We start from the raw sequence: 25,002 nt of genomic DNA on the forward strand, positions 1-25,002 counted from the left end.
TAAACTCTTTCAAATGGGTAACTCCTCTTCCCTAACCTGTAATTTGTTCACGAATATCACAGTCCCCCCACCTAATTTAATTCCTATATCAACCATCTCTAAGACAAAAATCGATGCAAAGTAATCATTCAAACTCTTATGTATGTATTCCAACTCCACACACTTCTGTCCCTAAAGGGCCCTGCTCTTACCCTGGTTACCCTCTTGCCCCAAATATATTGCTAAAATGCCTTCAAATTTTGCTCTATTTTAACTGCCATTATTTTGTATGTTTTCTTGTCTTTTTCCTAATTTTTGTTTAAGTATACCATGCTTTTTTCTATACCCTTCGAGGACTTCTGATATTTTGAACCCTCAGTATCTACCACAAGGTTCCCTTTTCCCATATCCAATCCGGTACATTTCTCCAAATCCAGGGTTCTCTGGACTTGATAGTGTTTCTCTTCACTTTTACATGCAACATGTTAGCCTAACATTCTCATTGTTTCCTTTTTGAATGAATCCAAATATTCTGATGAATGTTTTCCTGCAAGTAGCTGCTTCCAGTCCACTTTGGTCAGATCCAGTCTTAACATATTAAAATTATCCTCCCCCTGAGGGTAATGTTGGTGATGTGATATAAATGGATTTCCAGTAGGCATTTGATACAGTGCAAAATAAGAGACTTGTGAAAAAGGTTCTAGCATATGATATAAAAGGGACATTAGCAACGTGGATGCAAAGTTGGCAGTACTGCAGAAAATGGAGTGTAATGTCAATGGATTTTTTTTGAGTCGGAGGAAGGTTGGTAGTAGAGTGACATTTAATAAAGTCATATTTTGGAAATAGAACCGATCTGACTCAAGTTTGGAATACAGACAGACTCTAACCTTACACTTCTAATGCATTGTCTGAGCTGAGATGTCATCATTTTTTAAAATAAAACCTGAAGTTATCACAGTACTGTGACTTGAAAGAAGTTCTGGGACTTGCATATTAATTATCAAAACCTACAATCCATTCTAAGTGATTAAAGACTTAACAGCAATCTAGGATTTTTCAAAACATCACATCAGTTTTATAACACTTTGATCTTTTACTATAAATTCTGTGTCCTATGATCTTGCCCCACTAGCTACCTGATGAAGGAGCAGCACTCCGAAAGCTAGTGCTTCCAAGTAAACCTGTTGGACTATAAACTGGTGTTGTAATTTTTCACTTTGTTCACCCAGTCCAACACCTGCTCCTCCTCCACATCTTGTTTTGTGTTGCCTTTTTGCACTTTGTCCCCTCAGTTAGATATAACATGCTCATACTTCTGCTGGCTTACCTTGCTGTTTGGCGTACAAACAGATCCAGAAAAGTTAACATATTTGTCAGCAGGTCTTTACTCTCGTGTTCCTGGCACAGGAAGTGAAGACCAGCCTCTGATACCAGTCCAGGCACTGACATGGTATGGTGTTGTGGCCTCCACTACTGGTTGTGGGGGTAGATGAAGTCCTGTGTTGGCACCACTCTGTCCAACAGGGCCTCCAGTGCCCTGTCCACAAAATGAAGATCCCCAGTTTCACGTCTGCCATGTCTGGGGCAAATGTCAGCATCTGTGCAGGGTAGCCCCAGACTGACTGTGCTCGTTCACGTCCGCAACAGGCTGTTAAAAATTGTACAACCACAAGGGTTGCCAGTGAATTTTGAAACAGCCAATGAGTGGCATGTTTAGCCTAGGAATAGACTTGATAAGATTGAGTGGAAATCAAATGTGAGAGACTCCATAAAGCTGTGATGGACAATTAATGACACAGGTTTGGTAAAATATTGCAAGAGAAGTCTCTGGTCCTTATAGTGAGAAACTCTCCAACACTCACTTCACAAAAGAAATGTAAATTTCAGTTGAGGTCGTAGACAAGTCTCTCTCATGAGAATCTTGATAAAAAGGTACACTCAACTACTTTGTTGCAGTGTGCTGATACACAATATGCTTGGTATGTTATATGTATATGGAAATGATTTTTTTAAAAAATATTGGTCTTTGAAGCTTTAAATGATGCAACTGAAGAATAGCACTCATATAGTGAATCTAAAATGGAACTTGCAATATAATCCTGTGAAGTTGTTTTCACACTCATATTGCACAGTAGATTCCACTGATTTTTCTTTCCTAAATTATTTTTCTAGCATGCAAGTTCAATTCAGCAGATCTATTCAGTATTGTCACTTCTAATTGACTTTTCCTATCCATTGTTGCTTTCTTTCACATAGTGCTTATGCACATAAAGGGCTTATTTTGCAAATTGGCCAAAGCCACTAATGTTCTGTGTGACTGCAACTGTGGTATGTTATGTTATCCTTTCACCTAATATTCCACCCCCCCCACCCAAAGAGAAGTTAACTCAGTTAAGGCACAAACATTACTATAAATAGCACCACATATCCATCCACAAAGGACAGTAGTTAGAGATATTTTAACAGTACTAGATTCATGCGGACATTTACAAAAATATTGGAAATATTCTAATTGTTGGAAGAGAGAATACACAGCCAAAAGATTTCATGTGCACCACCACCTGTCATTCAGCAATACTTTTGCTTCAGTGCTTCCCAAAACTTTTCCCTCTGTGATCTCATTTTGAAGCTTGAAAGTTATTGTAATTCCACAGTGAGAACTGTTAGATAGGATGAAAATTTTCCAGCTGTTATAACTTGGTTAGAGCTCCACAGAGGCCATTCCTACTTCCAAGCTCACAATGCCAAAGGTTCAGCTGATAAACCCACTTGGGGTCGCAGCTCCACTTTACTTCTAAAGCCAACATTGGCACATAACTGGAGAGTATCATATGCAACAGGTGATGGAACTGGATTCTCAAAAGGAACCCACATCGTGGGAAGCTTTCCTTTGATTGTTTGGTTCATGATCACATACCAATAAAATATCTTTTCTGGACTTAAAGAAAAAAAATTGCACACTAATCACCTTCTTAAGATTAGTGGCCTTTATGAGGAAAAGACACAAATGAGTGTACCTTGAAGAGCTTGCAGACTTGGATGAAATGCAAGAAAATGTCATGAGTTTTGAACAGTCTTCCATAAGATAATTTGAGTGAATTTGCTCCAGATTCTCCCATTCTATTAATTACTTTGGCAGAAGCCCTGGTTACATCATGGAATAGAATAACTCTTGAGGAAAGTAGTGTGATTTTTGTGAAATTAATCAGAGTTTATGGTATAGAAATGTCGCAAATAGGAGCAGGAGTAGGCTATTCACCTTTAGAAGCCTGCTCTGCCATTCAATATGGTCATGGCTGATTCTCTATCTCAATACCATATTCTCACTTTCTCTTCATATCCCTAGGTGTCTTTCATATCTAAAAAATTGTGTCTTCCTCTCTTGAATATATTCAGTGACTTGGTCTCCGCAATCTTTGGTGATAGGAAATTCCACAGGTTCACTATCCTTTGAGCGAAGAAATCTTTTCTCATTTTGGTCCTAAAGGACCAACCCTGTATCCTGAATTTTGTTGTTCTTGATTTTCCAACCAGGGAAGTCACCCTCTCTTCATGGGTCTGTCTAACCCTGTTGTAATTTTATGCATTTCAATTAGTCAATGCACCATAGTGCCCCCAGTATACTCTTAAAGCGGTAGAATGAACCAAAATGAATTTCACTTAAAGACATTTATGAATTGGAGAGATTGATACTTGACAATAGAATACTTCAAGCTTTTGAACCCATTTGACTACTTGTTGTGCAAGCCACCGTAATAGGCGTTGGTTACAAAATAAAGGTCCACCAACACTACCAACAGGTTTGAAATCCAACGTTCCCGCTTTATCAGTATACCATTTTTTTATGTCCCATCCAAGCCACCATTGTGGTCTCTGAATGACATGGCTGAATTATCAGTTTTCAATCAGTGAGAGATTGATACTCCGGGATAGATTGAAACTGCCTACACTTATTTCACTTGGGGGTATTTTAACCATCCATGAGAGATCAATTTTTATTCCCATCAATTTGGATGCATTTTAGTGAAAGGTTTTTTTCTTGCTCACTCAACCACCCAGTTTTCATTGGTAAGCATTATTTTTTTTTAGGTCTTGTACATTATGCATCAGTCCAAGTCATAGCTGCCAATAATTAGAACCTATTGATGAAAAGTATTTGACATCTATCACTTTGTTTTTGTTAATTAGTGAGATAAGAGATATAACCTAACTAAGCTGTGACAGACTTTTATTTTAAATGCAGGATGGACAGTCTCAACTGTAAATACTTGGCTGATCCTTGAACAAAAAATATGTTGTTGCTTGTCAATGACTTGGGTTTTTCCTGAATACATCTGCTCTGGTCTATCAAAAATGAAACTTAGCATTTTTAAAGCTGACTTCTAGTTTAAATGTATTCCATTTCTTGACAAAAATATAAAGGTAAGCATATTTTCAGAATTGATCTGGCTAAGCACTGATATGACTATACGTAAAAAAGCAATGCAGTATGCAAAGAAAATACCCCTGATTATAACAACAAAAATTCTTAGTCAAGTTTGTAAATCTTTTTCTAAATCTTTTGTTCTGATTTTGCTACCGTTTAATCATTTCAACTCAACCAACTGTCTGAAATACAATTCAATGTTCCACTGTTGATTTTGGTCCACTTCCCTTTCCCTCTTGTGGATATCATGAACTCAATTTGTTATTTTCTTGCTCGTTGCATGATGGTTTGCTTTTGTTGAAACCTAATAGATGTTTATTCTGTAATTAGTTTGTTGTTGATTGTTCTTGATTTATTGTTTTCTAGGCAGAACTCATGTTTCCTTACCAGAGCAACTTTTCTTGATATTCTCAATATCCTTTGTCATCAGTTGGATAAGTCAAAAACAATAGGTAAGATTTTATAGAATCAAATTGCAAATCATTGCAGTGTTTTCAATATATCACTAATCACAACAGTTCTGACTTGTACATGTTTTCAACAAATTAAGGTATTTTAACAAAAGATCTTGAAGGATCTTTAAGCCCATTCAATGTATGTATTATGGCTAACATAGAATATTATGTTCTTGTTGTGATAAAAAAAAAGATGAACACTTGTCATGGTTGACAAAAGTTGCAGAATAGACATAATTGGCCAAATGACCCTCCTGTTTCGGTTTGTAGATAGCAAAACTCAGTGATCAACCTCCAATGAGGCTGATGATTGCACCTTATTGTAGATGATGTTCACCTCAAAAACAAATTGTGTGGTGCAGACATTCTTAACTCAGTAGATTTAGTTGTTACAAGACAGTGTTAGGAGTATTGTTTCTTTTCAAAATTATTCAAATGAAAGTTCAATAACTGCCCACTACCTTTATTGAGTACTTTAAATGTAGATTGTCACTGAGTTGAAATGATACTCTCTCTAGTGAAAGTCAAGGTGATGTTAGACTGCAGTTGAGAGATGATGGGGCAATTTTAACTGCTGGGTAAATGTTAAATGTCAGGCTCCCCAACACATCCCAATCCAATTTTGTGCCCCTTCTCCAGCCCCATCACTTGGTCACCTACACCAAATGTAAGTACCCTCGAGCTGAGAATTTAAAAGTCTCATCCATTTTTGAAGCCACTCCATGATCTTTTTATGTAGTATACACTGCTTCAGCTTCGGTCCCTCTTCCCAAAACTTAGCCTGTCCTCTTGGATACTTCTCCCTTGTCCCATCATTTGTGGTCCTGTCACTAGACACCTAGACCACAGGCTTGGCAATTCCAATCTTGAATCCATTCACTTGTACTATTCATTTTATTTTGGTGACCCTTCCTAATATGTCTGTTTTTAGTTATGGTGTCCATATTTTTTCTTACACCGCTTGTGATGGCTTTTGAGTGATTATCCAAATTAAAGACACACGATAAGTGGAATTATTTTATATATTTATTATTGTAACCAGGTGTTAGAAAACTGGTGTGCATCTAAAAGCATAACACATCAGTACAAAAGTTGGAGAGATTGCTTTAATGTGTGGTTTGCTTTGACCTGGTGTTTGCTTCGCTTCAGATAGTTTGTTAGTGACTAAATGAAGCAACTTCCATCAGCCAACTTTTGACTTTGAACACCCTTTAGTTAGCTCTCCCTTGTACCTTGGATTTCCATAATGCCCTTTTCTTTAAACTATAACTCTGATGTTTGCTTTATCTGTAAAATTACTGACCTTGTTTCTTTTAATCAAAATCAATCAGCCTTTGGTTTGATTGATCTTAAACAAATTCCTAGGTACTTTTGATCGCCACGGAGTTTAATTTAAGGAAATGCTACTATTTAATTTTGCCTGATGTTGGGCTTTAATAATAAAATAGTACATTTTAATCATTACTTTATCATATTTTCACTTTCTCAGATCTGTCCAGTCATCCCTTAATTGCATAAGGAAAACCCATGTCACCAGCAAACGTTTTATTATATTGCAATAAGTGATAGGCAGCAAGAGTAACTGCAATGTTGGGTACAGTAACAGGGAATCATGGAATTTGTTTTTCCCAGTACAGTCAATCTTCTTAATTCAAAACCTCCTTTTGCTTATCAATATAACCACCGTTGGATGTCAACCTAAAACTTTTGGTATTCAACCCTCATAAACAGTAAAAAAAATAGTTACAATACAAAGGAAACTTTGCACAAAAATTGCTGGTAATGCCATATAATCTGTAGTTCATCCTCTTTTATGTAGCTAAATCTTTTTATGCTCACCATTGTGCTGCTGAGTTTCATTAGTTGGTAAGTAAATGGAGCATTTCAGAGTGACACAGACCTATCTTCACAAAGGAAAATGCCACAGGAGAACTGTCTTTGGTTGTTACACATTAGGTATGCTGCTATTTTAGAAAGGGAAAACTTCATGGATATAGGAAAAAATCAAGAAAAACACTCTTTAGAGATCTGGCACAGGCACAAGTAGGCTAAATCTAATTCTTAATTTTGAGTTCCAAATTAACTTTATTGCATTTTATCTGCCTTTTATCTTCGAAAAAGTAGAGGAAAAGTAGGGTAAGATTTATAATAATGCACAACAGTAAATTAGTCCAATGATCCAGAAATACAATGACTTCAAACTCTGCATACTTAATACTTTTGCTGAAATTATATGGTTTTAAAACGTAAGTAGAACTATATAGATTACTGTAGCTAAACAATATGCTATAGTTATGTAGGGATTTTGCCTCTCTGCTGGAGCATTTTGTTTTCATCTTATCGATGTTTAAAATACTTTAGCAGCCTGTTGTTCTGGTATGTCCAGTTGATTTAGGTGTTAATTTAGAACTTTAAGCTCTTGCAGTCTTTATATGGAGTTGATTAAATCAGTGAGGCAAAGCAACTCCTTGAGTTGGATAAGTTCAATTAGTCAGAAAAATCTTTGGCAATGTTGAAAGAATTCATACTGAAAGTTTTGAGTTTTATGTTATCCAAGTGAAAAGTCACTATTTGTGGGTGGCAATAATGTAATTGAGTTTATTTAGCTTCAAAACTAAATCTCAAGAAAAGTCATGTGAAACCTCAAAAGTTTGTTCAAGATTAATTCAGAAAAATTCAGTTTTTAAGTGAAGACTACTTTTTTGTCAAAAAATGCTCTTTATTGTATGAATAGATTTCGAAGTTATCCACTCAAAAAGCTGAGAGTGAGGATGTAAAGAAATGTCATAAAAATGACTTAATTTAAAGCTGAGCATTTGCCAAGTTTTAATGCAAAAGGTAAACAAACCTATTTCATTCACAAAGTACTTTATATGTAGCATTGTGTATACAGACTGTTGAATTATCTTTGCAGCTGAATTGAAGGCAAAGTTAGAGAAAGCCATCAAGAGACCTCATGCTTTGCTTGTTTAGCTAATCAAGAGGAATTTTGTTAGTGCAGCTGTGCTGTTGGTTACAAACTGTACTGATAGACCTAGGTCATTGAAACATTTTACCCTAATTGCCTGCCTTTTTGATTTATTTTTATAACTACGTAGTGCACTTTAACTTAAATATTTGGTTATTCTAATCTTTGAAATCCTGCAGCTGTGGTTTTCCATTTCTTTTATGCTGCAGGCTATGGTGGAACTGCGGAGTACATATTTTTGTGGGTATCTCTACAAAACTAAGAGCAAGGGAGGTTTTGGGCTATTATTCAATACTGATATTAATTTCTCTGGCAACCTGACTTTATCACTGTCCACTCTGTTTGTCTTTCCTCTGGTATTCATCCACCAAAATTAAGCCTTTTCCCCCAATCTGGGTATGTTTTTTAAAAAACCTTCAAGCGGTCAAAGGTTTATTTTTCTTTCTCTGATTGAAAGAGTTGAAATATTAGTATTATACATAAACAGAAGTATGATGATTCCTTGTCTGTAACTTGCAGGCATGATCGCAATAATTGGAATTCCAACCATTGGATTGATGTATATTGCAAAAACTGCTGAAGTGACAAAGCATATGATAAAATGGCAACAAGAAAAATCTTTGAAAGGTTTTAAAATTTGAATAGCTCTTTTGTTTGTTTATCAAAATCAAAGTCAGTAACTAAAGAGATATTTCCAAACATTGGCATTGAAAACAACCAATGAGGACACCAACAAAGATTATTCAATGGATTATCACAATGCTGATCTTACAGTCAGAAAGCATACCAACACCTCTACTGCCTCAGAAGGCTAAGGAAATTCTGCATGTACACAATGACTCTTAACAATTTTTATAGATACACCACAGAAAGCATCCTATCTAGATGCATCACAGCTGGGTATGGCAACTGTTGCGTTCAAGATTGCAAGAAATTACAGAAAGTTGTAAATACAGCTCGATCCATCATGAAAACCAACCTTCATTCCATTGACTCCATTTACATTTTCCACTACCTCATGAAAGCAGCCAATATAATCAAAGACCCCTTCCACCCATTTATATTTTCTTCCATCCTCTCCCATCAGGTAGAAACTGCAGAAGTTTGAAAACACACCAACAGATTTAAGAACAACTTCTTTCCCACTGTTATCAGACTTATGAATTGACCCCTCATATTTTACAGTTGATCTTTCTCTGTGCCTTCTCTGTAGTTGTAACACTGTACAGAGGAACCTCGATTATCCAAATATCAATTATCCGAATTTCAGATTATCTGAAGAAGATCTCAAGATCCCAATAGAAACATTACATCAAAGATGTGTTTCCGACACTGATCGCATCTTTTGTTTTCAGTGATTAAAAGTGACCTCAGCTTACTGAAATACTGCCGAGAACAGTCCTGGACATCGATGGGAGCCCAGGCACTGTCTCCAAATGACTGATCTCCTGCCCCCTCTCTCTCTCTCCACACTTTCCCTGGAGATCTTCACTGGGGTGAACCCTAAACCCCCCTTCCCCAGATAATCTTTCCAACGTTGTCCTGTACAGGGCAAAGGTGGAAGCTGTCAAAGGATTGCAGTAAAAGGTGTGTGTGTGCGTGCGTGTGTACGTGTGTGCGTGTGTGTGTGTGTGTGTGTGTGCGCGCGCGCGCACAAGCTCTCGCTCTCGCTCTCGCTCTCTCTGGAGACTCACACCCCCTCCCCAAAAAAAGGCAGCAGTAATCTTACTGTTGGCGTCCAGTCTGGCTGCCCCAGTGGAGGGTTTTGGGGTGGGTGTGTGTGTTGTTTGGGGGCAGATGGGAGCGGTGTTAAGCAGGGTTACAGGGTGGGCGGTGGTGGGGGGGTGTAGCGTGCTCACACGCGTTGTGCTGCTGCCTTGTCTCCTGAATGGGGAACCGCCTTAACAGAAAACTCCAAGCCCCACAGGAGAGGCATTGAATCAGTCAATTAATCGAATAATCAATTATCCGAATGACATAGTGCCCGTCCATCTTGTTCGGATAATCAAGGTTCCTCTGTATTCTGTTCTATTACCCTAATATACTTATGTTAGGTATGATTTGTCTGGTTCGCACGCAAAACAATACTTGTCAAATATACTGAGATACAATGCAAATAATAAATCAGATCAAAATAATTTCCACTGTATTTGGGAGTTGGCTGATCTCAGCTGGGGTGACAGTAGAGCTTCCACAATTGACCTTTTCTGTATGTAAAAAAGTAGAAAAGGCAAACATGGTTTCACCTCTTAGGAACAGAGGAACAGGAGTAGACCATTCAGCCCATTGCTGCTGCTCCACCACTCAATACTGTTGTGGTTAATCTAATACCTTTAGCCCAATACATCCCCATAACCCTTTTCATCACTTTTCATCAGAAATCTATCCACGTTTACATTAAACATGGTCAAATACTGACCTTGCACAGCTCCTTGAGAATTCCAAAGGTTTGCAATCTTCCAAGTAAAAAGCATTCCCTGGGTCTTTAAGTGGCATTTACTTTATTTTGTAAGTGGTGTGATCTTGTATTCTATCTGTCTTGTATAACAAACTTAAATGCTACAAATTTAGCCTATTTTCTGGCTAATTTACCTACTGCTTGGTTCAAAGGATTATATATTTGAATACTATGGCCTTTTTATTGATTATGTCATAATGATTGAAGAAACTGGGTCTGCTAACCACTGAGCTATCAGGGCAACACACAGGCTCCCTGGTTAGCACTGCTGCCTTACAGCGCCAGAGATTCAAGTTCGATTCCATCCGCTGGTGCCTGTCCATTGGAATTTGCAAATTCTCCCCATGTCTGCATGGGTTTTTACTGAATGCTTTGGTTTCCTTCTACAAACCAAAAGCTGTGCAGGTTGGATAGATTGGCAATGCTAATCCCTTGGTGTCCAGAGATGAGCAGGCGAGGTGGATTAGCCATGGTAAACATGGGTCAAGGAGATAGGGTTGGGGCTGGATCTGGATGGGATGCTGTTCAGAAGGTCACTGCATACTTAATGGGCCCAATGGCCTCTTTCCACACTAAGGATTCTATTTTGTAGAATGTTGAACAATGAGAAGTGATCTTAACATAGAACATAAGAGCGCAGTACAGACCCTTCGGCCCTCAAATGTTGGCCGACCAATCTGAAGCTCATCTAACCTACACTATTCCATTTTCATCCATATGTTTATCCAATAACCATTTAAATGCCTTAAGGTTGACAAATCGACTGCTGTTTGCAGGCAGGGTGTTCCATACCCCTACTGCACTCTGAGTAAAGAAATTATCTCTGACATCTGTCCTATAATCTCTCATTTCTCAACTTAAAGCTATGTCCCCTCACGCTAGCCATCCCCATCCGAGGAAAAAGATTCTCACTAATCACCCTATCTAATCATCTTGTATGTCTCTATTAAGTCACCTCTCAACCGTCTTCTCTCTTAAGAAAATAGCCTCAAGTCCCTCAACCATTCTTAATAAGACCTTCCCTCCATACCAGGCAATATCCTAGTAAATCTCCTCTGCACCCTTTCCAATGCTTCCGCATCCTTCCTTTAATGCGGCGACCAGAACTGTACACAATACTCCAAGTGTGACTATACCAGAGTTTTGTATAGCTGCAACATGACCTCATGGCTCTGAAATTCAATCCCTCTCCCAATAAAACCTAACGCACCGCACGCCTTCTTAACAACCCTATCAACCTGGATGGCAACTTTCTGGGATCTATGTACATGGACACTGAAATCTCTCTGCTCATCTATACTACCATGCATCTTACCATTAGCCCAGTAACTCTGTATTCCTGTTGCTCTTTCCAAAGTGAATCACATCATACTTTTCCACATTAAACTCCATTTGCCACCTCTCAACCCAGCTCTGCAGCTTACCTATGTCTCTCTGTAATCTGCTAGGAGAAAGTGAGGACTGCAGGTGCTGGAGATCAGAGCCGAAAATGTATTGCTGGAAAAGCACAGAAGGTCAGGCAGCATCCAAGGAGCAGGAGAAGAGGGGCTCATGCCCGAAACGTCGATTCTCCTGCTCCTTGGATGCTGCCTGACCTGCTGTGCTTTTCCAGCAACACATTTTCACCTCTGTAATCTGCAACATACTTCAGTACTGTCCACAACTCCATCGACCTTAGCATCATCTGCAAATTCACTAACCCATCCTTCTACGTCCTCATCCAGGTCATTTATAAAAAATGACGAACAGCAGTGTCCCCAAAACAGATGCTTGTGGTATGCCACTAGTATCTGAACTCCAGAATGAACATTTCCAATCAATCATCACCCTCTGTCTTCTTTCAGGTAGCCAATTTCTGATCCAAACGGCCAAATCATCCTCAAGCCCATGCTTCCGTATTTTCTGCAATAGCCTACCATGGGGAACCTTATCAAGCACTTTACTGAAATCCATATACACCACATCAACTGCTTTGCCCTTATTCACCTATTTTATCACCTTCTCAAAGAACCCAATAAAATTGGTGAGGCATGACCTACCCTTCACAAAATCGTGTTGATTATCCCTAATCAAATTATTCCTTTCTAGATTATAAATCCTATCTGTTATAACCCTTTCCAACACTTAACCCACAACGAAAAGGAAAGCTCACTGGCTTATAATTACCAGGGCTGTCTTTATTCCCCTTCTTGGAACAAGGGGACAACATTTGCTATCCTCCAGTCTTCTGGCACTATTCCTGAAGACAATGACAACATAAATATCAAAGCCAAATGCTCTGCAATCTCCACCCTGCCTTCCTATAGAAAATTGCCAATAGAGTGACCTCTCCTTTCCGGTTTCTAACCTCAACCCATCCTACCTCAGTAGATGAGTCCTCAAACATCCTTTTTACCACCGTACTACTGTCCTTGACCAACAATCCCTCACCTCCTGCTTGTTTACCATCTTCTCTGTTCTTACTGAAACATCTAAATCTTGGGAACTGCAACAACCATTCCTGTCCCTGCTCTATCCATGTCTCCGAAATGGCCACAACATCAGGATCTTCACTGTTTCAGTCAAGTTGTCTCTTCCTCCCCTAAATGCCAACTGATGCTAGCCTATCCAAATTTTCCTTGTAAGGCAAGTCAGTTAGTCAATATTTGGAATTAGTGGGCAGAACTTTTTAAAATGGCTGTTCAAATTATATGATCCTAACCATTTTGAACTCCAGTTAATTCTCAGTCTCAAATAAGCACCAAAGTAAATGTGAACATTCATGTATAAAGACATGAATTATAGAACGCCAATTTAACTACAGCATTCTCTTAAGCCTGTCTCTCTCTTTCAACATGGATAAAGGAAAATCTTGAGAGGTAACGCGTCTCTAAGGCAGATTGATACTATAAACTTCCACTGTATTATGATAATCTTTTAGCTAAACTACAATAGTTGACTCAAATGCTAATACTAACACAACACCCCTCTGGTTGGAAAAAGGGGGTTTGAACATTTGAATATCACCTGACAAGGAAGCCATTTTGTTGTTGACTTTTTAAAACCGTCAAGATGCTACTTGCAGATGGAGAATTCCATCAAAAGCCAATAAACCAGTCAGTGTTCCAAGCAGCCAAAATAATCAACAGCTACATCATGAAAGGAGGAGCCAGTAAATACAAGAGATGACTGTCTTAACCTGAGCTACCTTCGAGTTTAATGACAACCAACCTCCTGAAATTTGAACAAACCTCAGTTTGCTGAGTTTCCTTGGTTTTACAAAATTTTCATTTCACCATCTAAGATGACTACAGACTTAACACAAAAACCAATGAGAAGGTAACAATGTGCAGTGTTTTTTATCCACTATCTAATCTTTGAGAGATATTTTGAGACACATGAGTGACCTGTCATGTTTAAAGATCCACGGCAAGTAGGGTCATCTTTTTAAAAACACAAAAGCCTATTGTGGGAATTATTTAGTTGGAGCATTTATTTAAGTGGGCGAGAAAACAGAGAATATTTTGGCCATGGGCAAAAAGAGAAAGCAAAATTCCCTTTTGAAAGTTAAACTGGATCAGTTTTTGCAACCATTTGTGGTCATGCAATCTAGGTCATTAGCTTACTGCTTCAGAGTAAAATATAAAGTAAAGTCTCTGGTTCTTTGCTGTTCCTCTCAAATTTTACAACCACAGCACATATGGGAAACACTTCCTCCCCAACTGCAGTTTATCTTATTGAAAATTTACAAAATTTTTACAAGGCTTGACAGAATAAATGTGGATAGAATACTTTCCTTGATTGGTAAGTTTAGAAACAGAGTACACTATCTCATAATAAGGGCAAGCCATTTAAGATTTGGTGAACCAAATAGCCTACTACTCCTATTTCCATATATAGCTACTATCTTTCCTCCTAAAATGTAATACTTCACAATTATCCACAAAACATTACATTTTAATTCTGCCTCCCAACTTCTTAAGTTTTCTTGAACCTTTATTCCTTAAGGAATGATATCCTTTGTTGGTTAAACCTGCTATTGTTGAGTTGACAACAGATGTTGATGATGTGCTCCCATCACAAGAAAGGTCAGCATAACCATCATTGCACCCCCTTAAACATTTTGATTCAATTTGGCTATGCCTGAATGTTTGGATAAAGAATGAACAATACTCTAATACCTTGCTCTTAAAATGTAAGACAGATCAGGGAATATTATCACATAATTTGACATAGAGAGAAAACTGAGCTCAAGAATGTATAAAGAGTGCAGATAAAGTTTAGAAGAGTGGTTTTAGGGATGAGCAACGTTAATTTTGTTGATAGGTTGGAGAAGCTTTGGCTGTTCTTGAAGAAGAGAAAGTTGAGACATTTAATAGACAGATTCAAAATCATGAGGTCTGGACAGCATAGACTGCAACTGTTTTCTTTGGCACTGGGGCAGAAAACCAAAGAGCATAGATTTAAATTAATTGACAAAAGAACCAAAGACAACATGAGCAAACCGTTTTTACACAACTGTTGGTTCGGATCTGGAATGCACTGCCTAGAGGGTTGTGGAGGTATGTTCAGTTGTCATTTTCAAAAGGGAATTGGATAAATGCCTGAAAATATTAAAATTCTGTGTTGTAACCATTCTATGATTCCATAGTGCTATACTCCATGAGGCCCATGTCAGCAGGAGCTGTGGAATATCTGTATCCTAAAGCCAGTTGTTCACACTGACCTGCTGCAAGAAACCAACAAAGCACAAACTGGGAATTAAACCTTACAGTTTTAGCCATTCATTCGTTTTTGAAATAATGTTTACTTCAACAAATCTGTGTTGTTTTAACCATGCATTCTTAAATGTATGTTTATTTAACTTGGATGTTTGGCAAAGGTGTCTTTAAACAAAAGACAAGTTGTCTTCCCAAATATTAGGGAAGGATAGTCATATAAAGGGTTGTGGTGTGTGGCTAATCTCAGCTCATTGTTGAACAGTGCTTTTCTTTACACTGCAAACCATGCCAATTGCTTTGTAATATGTCTGTATGGTTCAATTTTACATTCCTATAAGAGCAATAAATGTGTTGAATGAGAGAAACCCACCAATTAATTTTTTGTATATATTATCCTGGGAGAGGACAATGTTGACAGTGCTACCTTTGTTGACACCCGTTGTAGCCTGCAAAAGTGGTGATGAACTTTCACGTTGAAGTGCTGTAGCCCTTGTTTTGTTGGTATTTCCACAAATGTGTTAAATAGGAAAATTCAGGAGATTGCAGTGATGATGAACAGTTGATGTATGTGCAAGCTAGGACGATATCTGACTTGGAGAGACTGGACGTGGTGCTGTTCCCATCATGTTGATGTCCTGGTTTGGCTTGTTGGTTGAGGCCCGTGGAAAAAAAGCTGTGGTCAGTATTATTTGATAGTGCAACTATGTATGCTGTAGATCATATATATTGCAACCACAGTCTGTTCATGGTAGAGGTGGGTGTGGATTTGAATGTGAGGGTCTCCAGTCAAGAAAGCTCTTTTGGAATACAGTAACATGGCTAGTATTGAAATAACCATCTCACGAAAAGCCTTTGGATTTCCTGATTGTTATCCCATATAGCAACTTGGAGCACCAACAACAGAATTATTGCTCCTCTGCAGGAACTCTGTAGAAATTGTATCTGTTGCACTTTCAAAGCATTCTTTTCTGTGTATCTTTTCTATTTCTGTCATCATCCTGAAATCTCGTAGCAATTTTCCTTTGTTCATTTTATCTTTCTGTGCTTGTCAAAGTTTGTAAAGTGAATACAGATCTTGCCTGTCTTATTCACCTTCTTTTCCAGTTCAGCAATCATGTATACAGTCCCTGAATCAATAGCCAAGAGCACATTGTTGACTTTAAGAATAAACAATGAAGGCACACCACCATGACAGACTTAAGTTATATGGTGACATTTGAAAAAGTCTTGTTTGCTGCACTTTCATGTTGCAAATGTTTGCATTGGGATTACCAACTTGGAGCTCATTACTGAAGTAGAATAAGGAGCTCAGTTGTAAAGTTCAACGGAAGTTTTATTTCTGCAATCTGGAGATCTGCAGTCTTAAAATAGTTGCGAATTACACATATTCAGAACATAGAACAGTACAGCACAGGAACTGGCCCGTCAGCCCACAACGTTGTGCCGAACATGATGCCAAATGAAACTAATCCCTTCTGCCTGCCCTAGTCTGTATTCCTCCATTCCTTGCATATTCATGTGCTTATCTAAAAGTCCCTTAAACACCCTTATTGCATCTGCCACAACCACTACCCCAGCAGTGCGTTCCAGACTCCTCCCAATCTCTGTGTAAAAGAAACTTGCTCCTCACATCTCCTTTGAACTTTCCCCCCTCACCTTAAATCATACCCCTCCCTTGCCCTTGTATATTAGATATTTCAACTCTTGGAAAATTATTTTGACCGTCAACCCTATCTATACTTCTCAATTTTATAGTCTCCTGTCAAGCTTCCCTTCAGCCTCTCCCCTCAAGAGAAAAGAAACTGAGTTTTTGTAGCCTCTGCTTAGAGCTCATACCTCTAATCCTGGTAAAACACTTTTGCACCCCATCCAAAGCCTCCGCATCCTTCTCGGAGTGATCAGAACTGAATGCTAAGTCTTACAAAGCTGCAATATGGCATCTTGCTGGAAAAGCTCAGCAGGTCTGGCAGCACCTGTGAAGAGAAATCAAAGGTAATGTTTTGGGTTCGTTGGAGATTTAATTGTGTTTTACTTTTTTCTGTCTGCTATGGATAATAAATATATATTGTATACTCTATCCTCTCTCATATCCCATCTTAATTTTCCTTTTATTATATTCTGTGCATGATTTGACATTGATTTTCAATATTTTAATTTACACTTCCAATTTTGCCTCAGTAAGGATTGCTGAGCAAGTTTTGAGAAGATATGTAGCTCAGGTTGAGGTTCTGGATGTAGGATTGCTCACTGAGCTGGAAGGTTCAGTTTTCAGATGTTTCATCACCATACTAGGTAACATCTTCAGTGAGCCTCCAAATGAAGCACTGGTGGTATAGGCTGCTTTCTATTTATATGTTTGCATTTCTTTAGGTTGGTGATGTCATTTCCTATGGTGGCATCATTTCCTATTCTTTTTCTCAGGGTAGATGGGATCCAAATCAATGTGTTTATTGATAGAGTTCCGGTTGGAATGCCATGCTTCTAGGAATTCTCGTGTGTGTCGCTGTTTGGCTTGTCCTAGAATGGATGTGTTGGCCCAGTCGAAGTGGTGTCCTTCCTCATCCATATGTAAGGATACTAGTGAGAATGGGTCATGTCGTTTTGTGGCTAATTGATGTTCATGTATCCTCGTGGCTAGTTTTCTGCCTGTTTGTCCAATGTAGTGTTTGTTACAGTTCTTGCAAGGTATTTTGTAGATGACATTAGTTTTGATTGCTGTCTGTATGGGCTCTTTCAAGTTCATTAGCTGCTGTTTTAATGTGTTGGTGGGTTTGTGAGCTACCATGATGCCAAGGGGTCTGAATAGGCATTCCAACCGGAACTCTATCAACAAATCCCATTTACCACCCCCTGAGAAAAAGAACCAGAAATAACATCACCATAGGAAATGATGTTACCACAGGAAATGACATCACCAACCCAAGGAAACTCAAACATCTAAATAGAAAGCCGGATACACCACCAGTGCTTCATTCGGAGGCTCACTGAAGATGTTTCCTACTATGGTGACCAAAGGTCTGAAAATGAATCTTCCAGCTCAGCGAGCAAACCTACATCCAAGGATTGCTTAGTCTGATTGGCTAAGGCGATTCACAGTTATTTCTCCTGTACACAGGTTCCATATTTCCTATGGAGGGTACATCGCTGTTTTACCATTCAAATAGCTGATTTCCAGTGAAAAAGGCTAGAAACCAATTGCTGTGTGACAAAGCCTTCATTTGTTGCTGACTGCAAAATCAAGGCCTATATCTTTCTACACACATGCTTTCTACAAAAAATGCACAAAACCTCTTCTTACTGTGCTTCTAAAACAGCAAACTTACAGCTTTAGATATTGCTGCTTAAAGATGCTTAATGTAGTTGACAAATTGTGCATGATGAATCTTTGTGCAGATGGAGAAACCTTTCAGTCACAGCAAAAATGGAACAAATCCAGAAGAGTCTTCTGTGATTTTAGCATCTGTCATTTTCACAGTAGGGTGCAATGGGAGCATATTCACAGGGCAATTACTCATTAAAGTGCAACTCCCAAGTTTTCGTCAGTTGGCTGTCTAATGCATGACATTACATTTTAAATTTGATTGGAGAAGTTCAACTTCCACAGCAACTTAGACTACACCTCCTCCCACCCTGCCCCCTGTAAAAACGCCATCCCGTATTCCCAATTCCTTCATCTCCGCCGCATCTGCTCCCAGGAGGACTAGTTCCAATACGGAACAACCCAGATGGCCTCCTCCTTCAAAGACCGCAATTTCCCCCACACGTGGTCGACGATGCTGTCCACCGCATCTCCTCCACTTCCAGCTCCTCCGTCCTTGAGCCCCGCCTCTCCAATTGCCACCAGGATAGAACCCCACTGGTCCTCACCTACCACCCCACCAACCTCCAGATACATCGTATCATCCGTCGTCATTTCCGCCACCTCCAAACGGACCCCACCACCAGGGATATATTTCCCTCCCCTCCCCAATCAGCGTTCCGAAAAGACCACTCCCTCTGTGACTCCCTCGTCAGGTCCACACCCCCCACCAACCCAACCTCCACTCCCAGCACCTTCCCCTGCAACCGCAAGAAATGCAAAACTTGCGCCCACACCTCCCCCTTTATTTCCCTCCAAGGCCCCAAGGATTCCTTCCATATCCACCACAAATTCACCTGCACCTCCACACACATCATTTACTGCATCCACTGCACCCGATGTGGCCTCCTCTATATTGGGGGGACAGGCCGCCTACTTGTGGAACGTTTCAGAGAACACCTCTGGGACATCTGGACCAACCAACCCAACCACCCCGTGGCTCAACACTTCAACTCCCCCTCCCACTCCACCAAGGACATGCAAGTCCTTGGACTGCTCCATCGCCAGACCATGGCAACATGATGGCTGGAGGAAGAGCGCCTCATCTTCTGCCTAGGAACCCTCCAACCTCAAGGGATGAACTCAGATTTCTCCAGTTTCCTCATTTCCCTTCCGTCCACCTTGTCTCAGTCCCAATCCTCGAACTCAGCACTTCCTAACCTGCAATCTTTTTCCTGACCTCTCCGCCCCCACCCTCACTCCGGCCTATCACCCTCACCTTATAACCCTCACCTTAACCTCCTTCCACCTATCGCATTTCCAGTACCCTTCTCCATGTCCCTCTTCCCTACCTTTTATCTTAGCCTGCTTGGCACTCTTTCCTCATTCCTGAAGAAGGGCTCATGCCCGAAACGTCAATTCTCCTGCTCCTTGGATGCTGCCTGACCTGCTACACTTTTCCAGCAACACATTTTCAGCTCTGATCTCCAGCATCTGCAGTCCTCACTTTTTCCTAGAAGTTCTAACTTTACCAGAGTTCTTTGGATAGGCAAGATACCCTTTTGGATAGGGTTCTGGGACACATTTTGCCTTTTGGTAATAGCTAAAATAGACGTAAATGTGCCTAAAATACACATAAACATATTGCAATTGTCAAGTTCATTGGATCTGTTAAGAGTTTAACATGAGATTTTAGCTGTCAAAGCATTTAAAACTCCTGCCTTTTTTGTTAACTGCCTACAGTGTGCTATTTCACTGTCTATTCTTATAAGCCTGAAGGGTATAGTTACAGGATTAGTGATGCATGCTTGATTTCACAACTTATGATATTGCATTGGGACACCAGTTAGTTTACTTTGGTACAGAGCTCTAAACCACTATGTACTTTTTGAAGTGGAATAGAGAGTTCAAATATAACAACAAAAATAGAAATTGCTGGAAAAGCTTAACAGGTTTGGCAGCATCTATGGAGAGAAATCAGTTAACATTTTGGGTCAAGTGATCCTTCCTCAGAATGGGAATAATTTACTCAATTGAATGCATGCTATTAGCTATCCCAATTCACCAACATAGCCCAGAGTAATATTAATCATATGCAAGTGCCTGGTTATTTTCCTGCTTGAAACAGGTTTGAAACTGTGACTGACCTTCAACTGAGAGTGGCTGATGGAAGCACCCGAAGAAATAGTTCATACTTGGTCACGGAGGCCGTGGAGAGAGTGTTTACGTAGAGTTTTGCTACCAGGAGACGATGGGGTGACTTAGATTTTCCTCATAGTTCAGAAGGACACTCTCAGTTTGTTTCCATGAGAGAAGTTTGCAGATCTGCTGTACTAATCCAGTCTGGCTTACATTTCACTTTAGGCCCAGATCAACCTATTTGACTGTCAACTACATCAAACCACTTAGTATATTCACATACTAACAAGCAGTGGTTCAAGAAATAAGGCTACAACTGACTTGGGAAAACTAGGGATGGGAAATAATTGATGGTCTTGCTGGCAATATGTTTTGAGAAATAATTTTAATAATGTTTAAAAATTTGTCTCTATTGGACCCTAATCTTATTTTAACAAGCTTCACCAGACAGAAACATTGTACCTGATTTCCCACTCAGGTTACTGGTTAAAATAGCAGTTGATCTACATTAATGTCATTGATCCATGTTATGGACTAGACCAAACTCTCTCAAAATATTGAGAAGATGGTCTTGATTCTTTTTATTAGTTTAAAGGTAAATATAAGGTGCTGTGTTCCAGATGCAATTTGATTGATCAAACTACTCGATGTTAAGCAAAACACAATTTATTCAGACACTATACTTAAAATACAACAAAAGGAAGAAGAACTTGGAATAACTTAAATCTACTGGAAAACTTAACAGAATAATAAATTACTACTAAAGCTAACCGTTCCAATATCATAAAATGCCAAAATACACCTTTGCAAAAGGCACATTCAGACAACTGATCTGATTCACATGCAACTCTCGCAGACCAGGAAGAAATACATTCAGAGAAAACTCAGAGGGTACTAGCCAGAAGAGACTCACTGCAGCTTCCAACCCTGCTGAGACCCCAACAACAATTGATGCTGAATGAGCTAAAAATCCTGTTTCTGTGAGAGCTTGACCATACCCATTCAGGCTGTTTCTGTTGTTATAATGTAAATAAAAACCTAAGACCGCACAAGCTGTTTGCTGAAATGGTTTTAGTAGCCTGCTCAGCACCCCTGGCTTAAAACCTTTTGTTTTAAATAACCTGTTAAAGCCATAGTATTTTCACACCCACAATGTATGATTTTTAAATGCAGATCTTGTTGTTTTCAAACAAATGTCAATTTAAGTTGATTAAGATTGAATGTAGCAACATGGGCAGGGTTGAAATTATTTCAATCTTTAGGGCAAAATGGCTTGATTAAAGTGTTCCAAATGGAGCTGTGTTGGAAGCAGAACCTTTGGCTCTAAATGTAATATCTATGAAAGTTCTTAAAATTTATCTTTAAAAATTGGTTTGATAAGTATTAGGATGATCATTCAAAAGCAAGTTGCTTTCTGTTTAGTTGTGAAGCCTTAACTTGTAAATGCTTTCTTTCAGACCCAGAGATCCTAAACTTCTGGCAGACTGCCCACAACATTATATTGGGATCAGAACTATTTACAAATGAGCAGAGGTTTTCTCCAGTGCCTGGATTGATTCAGTGGCAAAGAAACATGACTAAACTAACATTGTCAGTATTGGGAATATCAGTTTCTCCACAAGCAATGTCATTGACACCAGATGCTATTCATAAGTTGACTTCTGGAACTGCTGAAGTTGAATCCAGCCTGTTGCTTTCTCATCTCCTATGTTCAGGATTTCTTGAAGTACGTTTGCTAACCCTGGAAACAGTGTTGTTGTGGCTGGAGGAGATGGATTCCAACCAGGTCAAAGAGACAAATGGGAATGTACTGTTCCTGTTATCACAAGTTGAGGACACTTTGAAAAAACTAGCAATGCAGGAAAAACACCCAGAATGTCTTGCCAAGGTAAGGGATGATCTGATATAGTAACATGGAATATCAATGAGAAGTTCATAAGTAAATATTTCACATATAGTTTCTGTAAATTTTGCCAATAGCTTTGCAAATAAAATGAGAAAATAGCCCAAGTACTTTTGTATATAAAATGAAAAGTATGAATAAACTTGGTCAAACTAATGGACTAATAGAATGGATCACTTTATTAAACCAGTTAAGAGTTCAATCTGAAACCATAAGGTAAATTGATGTTGACATTTAGCTTGAAACACAAATGGAGTCTCTGTACAATTTTATAATTAACTACTGATATTTGAAATACTCTAGGTCCTGAAAATATTGTGCCATCTAAATATAGATAGACTGTTTCCCTGGATCGTGAATACATCAGTGATGAGTGAGGCCAAACTTCTCAAGTGGATCTTGTCAATAGCAGAAACTGGAAAAAACAGGTACTCTTCTAATATTTTATTTCAGTTTAAGATGATGTTGAAATGTCAACTACTTATTAGTTTGCCACTAGTCCACATTTTAATGAAAGATTTTAGCATGCCCATATCACTGTGATTGTGTATATCACCATATTTGTTACTATGTTCAAGGACTAGTTCAGAAATGTGGAGCATCTTTGGAAAGTAGGTGTGGCATAAAGCTTAAAAATATGTTATTCTCAAGACTTTTTAAGTTTGCATTCGGGGAAACAGATACCATAGGAAGTTTGAGACCTTGAGCTTTATCACAAACACAGTTCTGTATTCAAAATCAACTAAGGTCAGAGACAGGACTATCTGCCAATTCTACACAACTAAACTTCTTGCATGACTGTTACATTAAATGTGCATTTATGTTATCTTTGTTTTTTTTTGCTTTCATCCTACTGTTGAAACATCTCTATTAGAGAATTTCTGAAAAACTGAAGTTCACTTTTGCAAGTCAGAATGAGTCCTAGCTATATATCAAGACACACTCTCAGGGACAGTGTCACAATCACATGCTGCACAAGAACAGTATGTCAAGCTTAAAACATTGGATGCAGAATTAAGAGCATAGACCTAGATTATTTGGCTAATTGATGACCACACTTCATCTTAGCCCATATCCTTAATACCTTGGGACAAAGTAAATCCGCCCACCTCAGATTGAATATAACAATTGACTTGGCATGGACCAAGTGTGAGTGCCAAATCTTTACCATCCTTTAGGTGTAGAAGTATTTCCTAACATTGCTGCTGAAAAATATGACTCTGGCTATTAAGCTATAACACCTAACTCTGAACACCCCATTCAGTGAAATTGGGCTTGATAGAAGAGAAATGATCAATTTCCTCTTGATATTTGAAACCTTGAATTAAATTACCTGAAAATCTTCTAACTTCCAGGGAGTACATTGCTAATTTTTGCACTGTTGTAATCCAGGCATGATTATGATAAGTCTATGCTGCACCCTTTCTGAGGTGAACATATTGTTCCTCAGGTGTCATGCTCAGAACAAAATATAATCATTCCAGGAAAATAAATAGAACTGAAATATCAACTGTTTTCTGTCTCTTTATAGGAGTTGCCAGAGCTGCTGAATGTTTGTGGCATTTTCTATTTATATCTCAGCATTCCAATGTTCACATTATTTTGATTATGTTTTTTAGTTACTGCTGTGGTCTAACTAGGGCTATGAATGGCAGTAGCATAAGCCCTATCCCTTTGTACTCTAGTCCGGTAACTATAAAGACTAGCATACCACTAGGCATGGATTCCTTGTGTCTGTCCATGATATTTAACTAGCTACATGCACAGGCCCCACATCTCTTTAAACCCTCATTTTGTTTTTCACTGTTTAGAACATATTTTGATCTGTCCTTTTTTAAGCTCAAAAGTTGTTGACCTCATTCTTGCCTATGTCAAAATCCATTTGTCACAGTTTTGCTTATTCCACATAATCACTATCTCTTTGTAATGTCATGCTTCCATTCACATTGTCATTGGCAAACATGGGTATGTAACTCTGCAATTCATCAAAGTCATTCATAAATATCTATAGTTGAGGCCTCAAAGGATGTGGGGTACCAAAGTGAAAACAAAATATTATTGTTGGTGGAAACCTGAAATAAAATCAGAAAAAGCTGGAAATACTTAGCATGTCTGGCAACATCTGCAGGGAGTGAAGCAGTTAATGTTTCAGGTCATGGATATTTTGTCAGAACTGAAGGAAGATCTAAATGTAATATGTTAATGCTTACATAAGATGGAAGTGGGAAGAAATAAAAGGGAATGTTGATGAAGTGTATAGCAGAAGAGGTTATATGAAAGAAAGGATTTATGTTACAAAAGAGAAGGGAGGGGTAATGGTTGTAGGAAAGAAATAAAATATTTTGCTAGAGTGGATGTGAGTGGCAGAATAATGAACAGCTGTGTCCAAAAATAAAACATGGAAAGCAAAGATAAAGCTACTACACACAAAAAAATCTGAAGTAAAGTGGGACCAAAGTTTACGATTTAAAATTGTTAAACTCGATATTGAGTCCAGAAGTATAGAATACCTAATCAGAAAATGAGGTACTATTCATTGAGATTCATTAGAGCACTGCAAATTGGTAAGAGTGAAGATGGAGAGTAAAGTAGAGAGTTAAAAAGACAAGCAACTAGAAACTCAGAATCGTGCTTGTATTTTAATATCAAATCAATTATATATTTATGTTTAAG

At 38.7% G+C, this 25,002-nt stretch overlaps 1 protein-coding gene across 4 annotated transcripts in view; it reads left to right on the forward strand.

The window, feature by feature from the left end:
* The window catches only part of thada (THADA armadillo repeat containing), a 367,664-nt gene that overhangs the window by 245,784 nt on the left and 96,878 nt on the right, over window positions 1-25,002 (forward strand). For all 4 annotated transcript variants that reach the window (XM_060831397.1, XM_060831398.1, XM_060831401.1 and 1 more), the window contains exons 30-32: window positions 4,775-4,860; window positions 21,884-22,314; window positions 22,633-22,757. In XM_060831397.1, the coding sequence (XP_060687380.1) occupies window positions 4,775-4,860; window positions 21,884-22,314; window positions 22,633-22,757 (642 nt within the window). The remainder of the gene's footprint in view (window positions 1-4,774; window positions 4,861-21,883; window positions 22,315-22,632; window positions 22,758-25,002) is intronic.

Source organism: Hemiscyllium ocellatum, chromosome 10 (assembly GCF_020745735.1).
Source record: "Hemiscyllium ocellatum isolate sHemOce1 chromosome 10, sHemOce1.pat.X.cur, whole genome shotgun sequence".
Classification (NCBI taxonomy): domain Eukaryota; kingdom Metazoa; phylum Chordata; class Chondrichthyes; order Orectolobiformes; family Hemiscylliidae; genus Hemiscyllium; species Hemiscyllium ocellatum.